At 41.8% G+C, this 13,446-nt stretch overlaps 1 protein-coding gene across 2 annotated transcripts in view; it reads right to left on the bottom strand.

The window, feature by feature from the left end:
• GLRA1 (glycine receptor alpha 1) overlaps nt 1–13,446 on the bottom strand; it is a 145,379-nt gene that overhangs the window by 25,736 nt on the left and 106,197 nt on the right. For both annotated transcript variants that reach the window (XM_083181743.1, XM_083181744.1), the window contains exons 4-7: nt 6,638–6,861; nt 6,063–6,145; nt 3,208–3,345; nt 1,286–1,500 (exon numbers count right to left, since the gene is read on the bottom strand). In XM_083181743.1, coding sequence (XP_083037869.1) covers nt 1,286–1,500; nt 3,208–3,345; nt 6,063–6,145; nt 6,638–6,861 — 660 coding nt within the window. The remainder of the gene's footprint in view (nt 1–1,285; nt 1,501–3,207; nt 3,346–6,062; nt 6,146–6,637; nt 6,862–13,446) is intronic.

The raw sequence follows: 13,446 nt of genomic DNA, 5'->3' as shown, positions 1-13,446 counted from the left end.
CTCCCAGACAGACTTACATAAGAGTTCTGACAGGTGTGCACATAAAGGTATCTTTCAGTTTTAACTTCACTGGTCCACTAATAGCAGGTAATTTAGCACTTAAATTAGCATTCTGGGCCTTATTCTAGTTCACTCTTTCTGACAAAATCCTTTTTAGATTAACAAAACCATGTGCACTGCAGGTGGGGTAGATGTAACTTGTGCAGAGAGAATTAGATTTGGGTGGGGTTTTACTTCAAAGTGAGATCTATATTGCAGTGTAAAAATAAAGCAGTCAGTATTTTCCCTGCACAGAAACAAAATAACTCACCCAAATCTAATTCTCTCTGCACATTTTACATCTGCCCCCCTGCAGTGCACATGGTTTTGTCCATCTAAGAAGGATTTTGTCAGAAAGAGTGAACTAGAATAAGGCCCTCTGTCCCGCGTTCACTGAAAGGTATCTTTAGTAACACAGTGACAATCCACACCAATCATATCCACTCGATCGTGCTATAAGTATGGTAACTTATATTAATGTTCTGTCCCGCGTTCCCTAAAAGGTTTCTTTCATAGCAGGTACAGATGATCCAAAGTCCACCGAGACAAACTGAAAGATACCTTTATGTGCACACCTATCAGAACTCTAATGTAAGTGTCTGTCTGGGAGGTTGAAAAGAACCAAGAGTGACCGTGAACGGAGGGCTTAAAGTCGTGAGGCACCACTATTACTTTATCACTTGTTTTCTTCTAATTTTAAGCGCTTGTTTCGCTCACATCTTTGTTGTACAGTATATGCTTTCTCCCACTTTGTGACAATTGGTGCTTCTGTGTTGACACCAGAAGAGAAACGAGCTGTTGATTAACGCTAGGTGGAACAATTTTTTGTGATAGTTGACAACTGATATGTGTCTGCAGAAGTACCTGTCTTAGGGCCTGGTAACAAACAAAGTAACCGGACAAAGTATCTGGACAAACCATGTTACAACGCAAGGTGTGTAAATATTGGCTGCTTTTGCATGCAGCCCACAGATGTCAGTTTGGCCACGCCTATCTCAAATCTAATTCTCTCTGCATAAATCTGCCCCACCTGCAGTACAACATGGTTTTGGCCCGGATCAGTTACTTTCTATTTCTTGCTTTAAATTGGGGCCGCAGTCTACAAACATTAAAGAGGGAGTGATTATTATATATTGAATATATCACACATGGAATTAATTATTAGGCATTACAATGAATGCTTAAATGCAGCCAAAATCGTTTTCTCCATTTCCAAGGTTATCTTTTGAGTTTCGGTTCCACAAACCTTTGGTAGAGATGCTCGAGATCCAGAGCTCTGGGTGGTCATGGTCAGCACAGTAGTAATGCCCAGGCCAACTCTGGCAGGTGCGGCATCCATGTTGATCCAGAAAGACACCCAGGAAAGGATGACAATCAGCAAGCTGGGAATGTACATCTGAATCAGGTAATATCCCATCTGTCTCTCCAAGTGGAAACGAGCTTCAATACAAGTAAATTTCCCTAGGATATGAAAGTTACAAAAAATTCATTAACACCCTGTTTCAGAGATCCCCTGCCCCCAACAGACTTACATGCCTGGTAATGGCAATAAGATTTTATTGTCCATCATATTTTATAATGGTGTCATGCTCGGCGTAGTAAGTGCCCATTTCTGTTTCGTGACCTTTAATTCATTATTTTGCATAATCATTTATTTTGGAGAAAGCAATACAGTGACGTACAGTGAGATAAAGTGGAGAGAGATAAAGTACAGGCCAATCAGCTCTTAACTGTCATTTTCAAACACATCATGGCCCTTATTCTGGTTGACTCGCAAGGCTGCGAAATTCCACCAGTCGCCGCCTGCACAGCCGCACCCCCCCCCCTCGCATGGCGCAATTACCCGAAGGCATGTGAATGGATGATTGGCGGAATCATCTGTTTGCAGCCTTGCGCGCGGGCACAAAATAATTATATGGTCACCGACCATGGAATGATTTTTCAAGCGTGCGCAAATCTAAGACACCTCTTTGGTGTCTTACATCTGCGAGTATCTACAGGAAGCGGGCTGCTGCTGACATCCACTGATGTCACCTGCCCACCCCCCGCACCATCGGGGAATTACCATGAGAATCAATCAGAATAAGGCCCCATGTATAATGGCAGGTATACACTGATTAGCTGGTACTTTATCTCTTTCCACTTTATCTTTCGCAAAGCTTTGACACATCTCCCTCTCAATTTAATAATTAGAGCCCTAACAGATTTAGAATTAAGGGCCTGCCTGTTCGCTAGGCCGAGTGTATTTGCAGCCTAGCGAGCAGGTAAACACTGCCGCCCCTTCGAATGCCCGCACCCCCCACGCGCAAATCACTGTATAAGAATGCGAAAAACCATTCGATGGTCGCTCACCACTGAATGATTTTTTCTCCCCTTCGCAGATAAAAGTCTAAACTGACTTAACTTGGCTGGAGATGGTCGAATTTGGGGTGGGAGTCAGCCACCGACCCCAAGCACGCATCGACACACCTGCATTTGCAGTGGTACGCCCAACGTTTCTATGCACTCATAAAACCGCTGGGCATCCCCTGCGTCCGTTCCCTGTCCGTACCCTTCCCTCCCATACTGGAGTAAACACATTGGCGAGTGTGAAACTCGCCTAAGGCATTCCCTCAGGGGGTTGGCACATGCCAATATTCACGCATGTGCAAACCCCAACCATCAGGAACAGGGACGAATTCGGACTTGAGCGATAGGGTCTGAATCATACCCTAAGTCCAAGTTGCCTCCAGGGATGGCCATGGTTGGCAAAAGTGCAACTGGGGAAAAAGCAAAAACTAAACTATTCGTTTAAGCTTGGCATCGATGGTGGGAAACCATCTGGTTCTCCCCATCGATGGCAAAACTATTCAACATCAGCCATAAACCATTGATGATTTCTAATCATCGATGGTCAATGAACATCCCTAGCCTCCAGGCAGTTTAACCAAAACCGAGAGATGCTCACTGTGGGGCTATCTAATTAGTGTTGGCACTGTAGCTACAGTAAAACGATATGCTGGGAAACAGGCATTTACTTATCTCTCCCCACATTAGACATATGAGGGATAAGATGGGCCACTTTGGGTATGCATTAGTTGGTCCTATTGATTTATATAATTCTATGAGGTTCTACTAAGCAGTCCTGGCCACTGCAGTCAGAGGACGGTGACTACAGGAAACACTCACCCGTGTTGTAGTGCTTGGTGCAGTATCTCAGATCCTTCTCCTCTTTCAAGATAAATTGTGGCAAGGTGAGGCCGTCAGCCACCTGTACGGCACCTATCTCCTCCCATTCAAATATCAGATCATTCATTGTGTAACCAACTGTATGGAAATAAAAGGGTGTCTCTTCATTACAGCAGATCCAACAGTATTTTGTATTAGCATATTTTTTGTTGAAAAACATGAATGCTTTATAGTTGATGTATTTCTCTGATGATCTGATTACCAAATACTGCATGGTTAAGTTTTCTGATGTCCAATGAGTAATGCGTCATAAACCTTTGTGAATAAAATAGTCCAAGCATCCAGTAATCCTCTCCAAATGGAATGGACTGCTTGTTAAAGATGGTGCAGCTGCCAACTATGGCTTGATTGATTGATTGATTGATATCTGTGTAGGCTTGGTTAGCTCAGAGGTGATAGGTTATGGAGCCCTGCATTCCCAGAATTCCATTCTCCTGTCTCTCCACATATGACTTAAATGGTCCTTATTGATTAGATCATATGTACAATTTTCTATATATGTACCCACCGTGAGTGATGTCCCAGAGAGAAGGATTATACAAAGCTGTTCTACTGTAAGAATACCCAGACATTCTACAGGTATCACAAGAAAACAAACAGTACAATCGCTATAAAGGTCTTGCTGCAGAGTTATCTTCATAGCATATGTTTATCGGGTCCAACATAGGGTCAAATTAAGGGCCACATGGGCCTGAGGATGACATTGATCAGGGGTCTATTGTGAGAAGTGAAGGCGGTGTGACGGTGCGGTGTGGGTGTGGCCAGTGGGTGTGTACGCCCCTACACTTTGAGTCCCTTTGTCTCCCTAAATACCAAAAAGTATAACAATTGCAATATTTTAGGAGGAAAATTAAAAATCAATTTCTGAAACCAATTTAAATAAATATGATCTATGCCATCATTATGATGTAATGATGATGGGACTATTTTTATTTGGAGCTGTAGTCCCATCTGCCCCATTGTTAATCTGGCTCTGTGCCCTTAAAATGTCCTTCATTAGTATTATTCAATTACAAACACTTGAGATCATGTCATGTTTGGCACAAGAGTAAGGTCATCTTATGTTCTTATCACTAATAAAACCATCAACCAAATATCTGTATTAGGCAGATTACTGTGTATTTAATGTGTCAAATATATTGGGGGAAATTTACTAAAGGAAATTTGTAAAAAAATAGGTGTATTTGGATCCAGAAATACACTTATTTTTGACATTTACTATCCCGAAAATATGGCAATTCGTATTCGTATTGATGTGCTATCAATACGAATATGAATTGCCGTATTTTCGGGATAGTAAATGTCAAAAATAAGTGTATTTCTGGATACAAATACACCTATTTTTTACAAATTTCCTTTAGTAAATTTCCCCCATTGTGTTCTGCTCAAAAGTAAGATCTAAATTTACTAAAGCTTCTAAAAATGAAAGGAGGTGATGTTTCCCATAGCAACCAATAAGAATCTGTTTATCATTTATATGGAATCTTAATCAGAATCTGGTTGCTATGGGCAACATCACTTCTTTTCATTTTTAGAAACTTTAGTAAGTCTTTAACTAGATTTAAGTGCATGGACCATGTATATCTTGACAATAGTATTCTACGCAAATACTGTACAACAAAATGTTTTAATTTAAGAATATGAATGTGTATAGGCCCAAATAGTAGAACTTGTTCAATTAAAAATTGGATCTAGACCATTATTCTACATCAGTCATGTCCAAACCATGGCCCTCTAGCTTTTGCGAAACTACACGTCCCATCATGCCTTGCCACAGTGTTGCCATTAATGAATGCTAAAACTATGGCAAGGCATGCTGGGATGTATAGTTTCACAACAGCTGGAGGACCATAGTTTGGACATGCCTGTTCTACATGGCAACAGGCAAAATTGGCCTCTTATGATTCATATGACTGGCTCCCTCCATTTTTCATGTGTAGAGACAGAATTATATGCATATGCATTTGCATATTTTGCCCATTCTCACTGGTTATTGCATATTTTACCTAAAATCTAGGGATGGTGCATATTTTAGGCCCCGTCCTCTTCCCACCCGCGAGTTACAGCACTGCTTTGCCCTGCTTCTGCTGGCCAGGTAGTGGTAGAGTGTGCAGGCTGGGGCAATATGTCCACAGTGTGGGGAACCTTGGATGTGCGCTATGTCTGACTCCTCTAGGCTGCCAATTCATGTTGATAAAAGTCAGTCGGTGCGGATGCCATTACGAAGCTCCTGAACCTTTGCCTGCCCCTGGCCTGGAACTTTACACTAAGAGACAGACTTCTGCAGCAGAGGAGGTGGGCGGAAGGGTTGTGACATCACGCGGCGCGGAGGAAATGCTGTGTCACAGTGAGTATGCAGCGCAGGGAAAAAGCCTTCCACTGCGCCGCCCTCACACACTATGTTGACATTTGGTCCATCGGCGCTGGAGATGAGGGTCCGTGTAGTTGATGCAAGAAGAGCTTTGGACGCTGCAGTCTGCTGTAGCAGCCAGGAAGAAAAAAATCCTGTATACAGCATTAGACATCTGCAGATGCTGTGGGCCTATTTTTGAGGTTTATTTGCAACTAATTGTATGCTGATTTTTAAATAAATAAGTTAAAAATTACTTTTTTTATTATTTAATGTAGCATATTTTAACACTTTTTATGCATATTTTAAGTATTTTTCATGCATATTTGCATGCATATTTCAAGCTTTTTATGTTGCATATAATCCTGTCTCTAGTCATGTGTTTAGGAAATATCAGTTGATGTTTGCTTTATTAGAACCCAGAGTTCAGTTCCCACCAACTTACAGCTCTCCAGTTGCATGATACAAGTTTGAACATCCATCGGAAAGTTTTTCAGATCCATGGGACAAGCCAACGTCAGGGTCAATCTAAAAGAAAATCATTTATTTTATCTGCTTCTATTGCTTTACAGGAATATTGATAATTATATGTAGAGAGACTACTGTTATAATGAGCCTAATTCTGACATGATCACAGGACAAATTTTCCTCAAAATGGGCAAAACCATGCTGCACTGCAGGTGGGTCAGATGTAACCTGTGCAGACAGAGTTAGATATGGGTGGGGTGTGTTCATACTGAAATCTAAATTGCAGTGTAAAAATAAAGCAGCCAGTATTTACCCTGCACAGAAACAAAATAACTCACCAAAATCTAACTCTGTACAAGTTACATCTGCCCCACCTGTAGTGCAGCATTGATTTGCCTATTTTGTGAACAAATATGTCCTGCGATCAGGTCTGAATGTGCTTAATGGTTTGTCTATCAGTCTATAGGCCTCACCCACATTCACAGAGATATTGAATTGCGCAGGCTCCAATAAATCTGGACATGTCTGCTTTCCGAGTTGTATTGGACTTACCGAATGCTATAAAGGACATTGCCATTTTTAAAGATTCTTAGCAGTTTATTGTCTGTGGTGATTTCATGGAAATTTGCCCCTTTTTCATTGGCAAAGAAAAGATCAGGTTTCCAAATGGAGTCTAACATAGAGGGGTCCAAATCCAGGGAGTCATCTGGGTATTCACTGTAAGCCAAGCGAGGGTCATTCCACTGCTGACGGAGGAAAATGTTTAGTCTATAATCCTAAAATAAAGGGATAGACAGAAGATACATTTAATAAAGTACCCTGCAACATAACTAGGGTCTATTAATTTAGTTATGCCACTGGCAGTTACAGTATTGCTTATCAATCATACACATTTGTTTTCTTGTGACTCAGTGATGTCACTGTCTGATGAGTTAATAGGCTAAGCATCGGCTCGGCTCACAATATATCTGCTTACCAATATTTGCCTCAGAAAGCTGTGTACACTTACGGCTTAGCCTTAGCCCATTTAGGAACCAATCATTGTGTTGAGATTCTGGCTGAATTCAGTCCAATGTTGGGAATGGCTAAATTAGGAAAACTGTGTTTATCTTAAAACTGCATTATTATCTAATCTGGAAAACATTAAAATGGCTGCTAAATGGGGATGCGAGATGGAAGAAGCAATAAGGAAATCCAATGTCCCCGATTACAGCTGCTCATTGGTCTTCCTGCTCACACCACCTTCCAACTTGACACAACATAGGGCTGTGAGTAAATGGCGCTTGGGGGAAAATGGCTGCGATCTGGGGAAATATGGCTGTGAGCAGGGTGGAGCTATGTAATTCTGCTCTGTCTTATATTGTAGTTCAGCTTTATAATGTATTGCTATTAGGGATTCCAATCTCAAAATCATTTTTATCATTTTGGGATTACCAGTCTCCGATCTCAGGATTAATTTCAGGATTGACATCAATTTCTCCCTTTATTACCTCATGCCATCATCTCGCTAATTCTGTCCTCTCTGACATCCATCTCGATCTCCTGTCTTCCATGATATCCTCCCCCCTTTGTTCCACCTGTTATCCCACCTAGACCGTTATCTATCCCCTTTCACTTAAGTAATTTATTCACATAATGGCACAGAACCTTCCCAGACCCAGCTGCAGTAGAGCTTGAGTCAAGTGATGCAGCTGACAGACTGGGCGCGCACTTGGTAGTGACAGTGGTAGAGCCATATAAAACACATATTTTCCAGATTAGCATTTAAAATGGCTTAAGTCTCCTTCTTGGTGCCTCATTTCCTCCCAGGGCTGAGCTTTCAGCCCGCTCTGCCACCTCACTTACTGAGAGTTCAGCACCAGGAAGGAGAAGACAGCTATTCAATGTGTTAAACTGGAGGTGTGTGTGTTACTGGGGTAGGGCTGCCCATTGACCATTAATGGTTAGCAACCATTGCTCTCCAAAGGCTGATGCTGAGTGTTTTCACCATGGATGATCAGCCACCAATGGTATAATATTGATGGCTGAGCCCAATGGTTAAACACAAATGCGGTTAGCGCATACGCTGATTCAAAATTGAGTCTAGGTATGGTTCACGATTAAACTATCAACCATTAATGGCAGAGCCATCGATAGTCACCCTTATACTGGAGGTGATCACTCTAAATGCTCCCTCTCTCGATCTTTATTGCCATTTATGCCACACACTAGTAGTGAGGGAAGAGTGGTAACTGCGTTTACAGCACCTTCAGGACTGACAGGTGCTGCAGGTGCTGCCACCACTCTAGTGTAACTCACTGCTGTCAGATCCACTTTCCCTATTGCCGCACAGCCTCACCTACTGCGGCCAGACACATCACTATCGACATACAACGCAGCAGGTGCCTGACACCTAGAAATCATGACTGTGGCCAGACCCACACTCAGGGAATCTTGTGATATGTGCAGCAGCACCAACCGCACCACCCCCCTAGCTATGGCCTTGGATGTCGAGACAAAGGTGGTAACCCCCCAACACTTGAATGTAACCAGTGAAGAGAAAATAGCACTTTCAGTGCAATGTAGTGTGCTAATCACAATGCTTGTAATTCTTCCTATCACTTATTTATGTCAAAATATTGTTGCTCACAGTTAAAACTGTATCGCATTAACTCATCAACGTGACTCCACAAGGGCAGACTATAACAGATGCAGTGCCTGTGGGACAATATGATTTATTTACTTATGCAAATTCAAGGTCAATACATGGCTCTCCCTATGAATATATTATTGAGATAAGCAGTACACTTTGTTAATAATAGGAAATATAAACAAATACATGTAATATTCCAGGTGTACAATTATTGCTTATTCCTACTTAGTAAATTTTGAAAGAACCACAGAATCTAGCGGATTCCTTCCAGTCCGTTTAATAGTCAATACAATTCATGACCTATAAATTCTCATGTTTTACATCAGACATAAGTAGACAACACAGAGAAAGAAGCGCTGTGGGATATACAGACACCAGATCCATCAAGAGCTTGCATAAAGTAGCAATGCTTGCTAGCATATTGAAATGTCCATCCCTTTCCAACTTCAGCAATATCCTGTCCAGGAGTTACCAGGGAGAAGATGTTTTATATGTGGGGGGAGCACTTTGAATAACATAATCATGGCCCCACCCTCTGTGACATTTTACAAGAATTCCCGGTGATGGGAACTCGATGACATCCCTTGTAGCTTGTCACTTCATCACTACCCTTTGCCCTGCGACTGGGCGATGGTGTGGGAGAGTGAGCAATGTATATTATAAAGTATTTTACCAGAAAGAACTACATTGAGAGTCACTTATCGAACATATGTCTCAACCATTCCGATTGTAGCAGGACATTTCTACTTTTTGGGCACTGTCCCACCGTCCGACCCATGGACTGCAGTGTCTGGCCTGGTGAAAGGGGATTGGGAGCTTCCTCTCTCACCCAGTACTCTACTGTGCAGGCAAGTGGTGCATGGCAAATATTCTCTAGAGAGAGCGACATGGTCATTGGCCTGAAGTAACATCATTTTTATCAAGACCATGTCCACTTGTGCAAAGCCACACCTTCTTTTTCTGGGTACACACACACTGTCCACATGTACAAAAGCTCTCAGCTACCATTCACGAAGGTTGATACAGTCGGAATGCATTAAATTCAATTCTGACCTACTATAGACAAACAGTCTTACAACTCGTATGATCAGTCCATCCCCAGAACCCTGGGGGGCTGCTAACCAGGGCCGAATTAAGGGCCTAATGGGCCTGGAGCTGGAGATTTTCGAGGGCCTATTATGAGAAGTGGAGGAGGTAAGGCCAACGCCATGTGGGCATGTAGATCTTATACACTATATGCCCTAATGTCTCCATAATATACAATTGTATAAATGTGTAAAATAGGAATGTAATGTTAATACTTATGATTTATGGACAACCATGTGGCTAGCTGGTGTCTGTCTGGTGATCATCATGTTGTCATGGTGATGGACCTATTTTTATGTGGCCTGGAGCTGCAGCTCCATCCGCCCCATTATTAATCTGTTTCTTCTGCTAACGTGTAGCCATTATCACCAGGGCTGCACCTAGGTTTGACTCACAGACCCTGTATTCATGTCACATGTTTGGGGAGGACCAATCAGACGCAGCCACAGGTCTGCCCATTCACATGCTCCCTTTTGCAGAAATTTTAAATAGTCAAATACAATCTTTGAAAACTCAGACAGAAGTGACTCTTTAAATATCGCAGACACGAGCACAAAGATAGAAGTTCTGAAATATCTCAGACAGCAGCGGATATCATGTGGATTTTTCTATGCGAGAAGCCATGTTTCTAATTTCTTTAGTCACCTTCCTTCACCGCTGAATGAAATTGCTGACACAACAGTCCATTACTGACACACAGGTGCATTAGGTTAATTTGATTGTCCTATCTTCCATTCTCATTAGGGTCTGGTTCAATACTCTGTAAATAGAGGTGTGATCCATTAATGCAGAAGAGACCAGCGTTAATCTAATTAACTAACCTAAAACCTTTTACTTCGATGTTACTTTCAGTACATGTGATTTAAGGAGTGTTTATGTGTGAGCATGTGTATGTTGCAGACAATGTGTAAAGGAATTACTGGGAAAATGCAGCTTTAGCAGAATGCCGCTTCCTAGCAGATTTGTCTGTTGTGCACTCCTACTTCTTTACTACAGAACATTTGTAGGATGTTATCATTGCATGCTGCCATATTTTTGGAAAAGCCAGTTCACATGCATTGTCGCTACAGTAGTTAAATTCAATCTAACGCATCTTTTTAAACCAGTATGGTCTACTTCACATATTAGGTGAGATTCAATTGGATGTGATTTTTAGTAAGGTTCCAAAATCGCAGTTTATTGTATTTTTCAAAATCTATTATTTTTTTGAAGAATTCGACTATTTAATGAGATGTGAATTTGCTGCAAAAAAATGCCATATGGTGCGATTTTTAGTCATGAAAATATTCAAGTTTTAGTCATGAAAATGTGCGAATTTGAGGACATATGCAATTTAGTAGACATGGTATTGTGTGTTTCTGTGTTAAAAAAAAAGAAAAAAAAAATGACTTGAGGTCCCCCCTCCTGAGTATAACCAGCCCCAGGCTCAATGAACTGGACCTGGTTCCAAAAATACAGGGGACAAAAAGTGTAAGGGTCCCCCATATTTCTGAAACCAGCCCCAGACTCTTGGACTGGTCCTGGTTCTGAAAATAATGGGGACAAAAAAACTGTCAGTGTCCACCTAATGATCAGGGATACAGTCATTAGGACATGCATTGGTCTAAGCCCTATGAAGGTCGACAGGGCTTATGGTTGACCGCTGAAATAGGTGAACATAGCTAAGGTTGATAGGGTTGGAAGGCTGACACAAGCATTACGTCGACAATATCAGGGTTAACAGTTAAAAGGTCAACATGATTTTTTCACTATTTTTGTTTGAGCCGACACGTGCTGACAGCTGGTATTTCATGCCCTACCATCCTCTATGGCCTGGTGGGAGAATAAATTAGTGTGCCGAGCGCAGCAGGCCGTGCGAGGGAACACAGCACACTTTGACAGTGTCCTGTCGACTATATCGACATCGGGGACAAAAAGCATGGAAAACATGCCAATGTTTGGACTGTCGACCTTGCCATTGCCGACCTAATGCTTGTGTTGACTTCCAACCCAAACAACCTTAGCCATGTTGTTAACCCAATGCATGTCAACCTAAATTGATTCGACCCAATAACCCATACCCTCAGATCATCCACATCACCTTTGTCCAAGTAAGATTGCACCCTACATTAGATATCACGGTGTTATATTATACCTTTTACAAATTACTGCACAATCACCCTAAGAATTATTTATCTACAGAAAAGCATACTTACCAACTTTTGAAAACTAGTTTCAGGGAGATTATAGTTGGTAATAGAATTTTGCCAAGCACCCCATTAAGGGGGCCTGTCATGCTCCACCCAGAGGGAGTGTCTAGTTCCATATATGGAGAGATTGTGAACGTGGCACCTAGAAGCGTGGGTGTGTAATTTAAAATGACTTCTATCCAAATGTAGATGAGCCCCAAAGCAGTTCATAAGAGCTACTATACTTGGTAAAGTGCAGATGATTCAATGTAAATGCATATTGCTCTCATTCCTTTTTCCCCCCAAAATGTAACAGTGTAATATGGGCTAGGTGAAATGAGGGAGATTGCTAGACTAATCAGGGAGAGAGGGAGATTGCTGTTATTTCAGGGAGTCTCCTGCAGAATGCAGGAGGGTAGGCAGCTATGCATAAAAGTGGCCACGTTTTCTTCCAAATCTGGATTTAAAGGTCTCTAGAATCATTAAATGAGGAGACAAGCTAGTAGATGGCAGCAGAAACAATCACTTATCGGTTTAGGTTAAGCCTTTTTGATTAATAAATATTTTGCCCCTTGTCCAGATTTTTGTTCACTTTTCGGTAAGTTTATCATCTTAGGTCTCAATGATATAATTGTTTTCAGTTTTTTTATGAACATTAAAAATGTAATAATTGGGGCAGATCCAGGTAGAAGTTGGCTTTATGCAGTGGCTAATTACTCTGGACCACTTCACATCCTGCATCCCAATGCTTAACAAGGATTTCTCCTCACAGCCTCAGGAGATGGAGGAAAAATCTGTGGAAAATGTATTTAATGTGGAGTGAAACCCATAGAGGCCAGCATGTGATGTGAAATCTCTGGGTTAGCATATGTAACACTTGCATTTACCACATGGGAAAACTGTAGAATAAATGCAGAATAATTCCAGACGTGCATACTTTATGGATAAACAATGTAGCAATGACGACTGACAACTAACCATGAATGTCAAACTCTGTTTACCTTCAGCTGAGCGGAGTCCCGAATAAACTGCAGCCTATGAGAATGCTCTACAGTATGTATTAGCCCGATATCATCTGCATTATTTCTATTATCATAATTCAAAATCTGAATGTCTTCCAGGTTTTGCTATTGAAATCAGAACTTCCCTGAGTGGTATACAGATTGTTGACAGACATTGTCTAGGTGGACAGTCAATAGGTCGACAACAAATTGTCGACATGGTCAACATGTTGACACACAAAAAGGTCAACATGAGTTTTGTATTTATCACACTTTACCATCCATGTTCCTGATAAAGTGTGCATGACACTACTTGGGTGTAGGGTGGCCAATCCCGGGATCGGCGGGATCCCGGGATTTGGCCCCTAAAACGCCGGGATTTCAATCCCGGGATTGACGCTGCCCGGCTTCTCCCGTCCCGGGCAGTGCGGATCTGCACAGCGTGACAATGTCAGAGGTCACGCTGCGCAGGCC

Source organism: Crinia signifera, chromosome 4 (genome assembly GCF_055691185.1).
Source record: "Crinia signifera chromosome 4, ASM5569118v1, whole genome shotgun sequence".
Classification (NCBI taxonomy): domain Eukaryota; kingdom Metazoa; phylum Chordata; class Amphibia; order Anura; family Myobatrachidae; genus Crinia; species Crinia signifera.
Note: the sequence above shows the minus strand (reverse complement) of the source record. Positions and strands in the feature narration are given on the sequence as shown.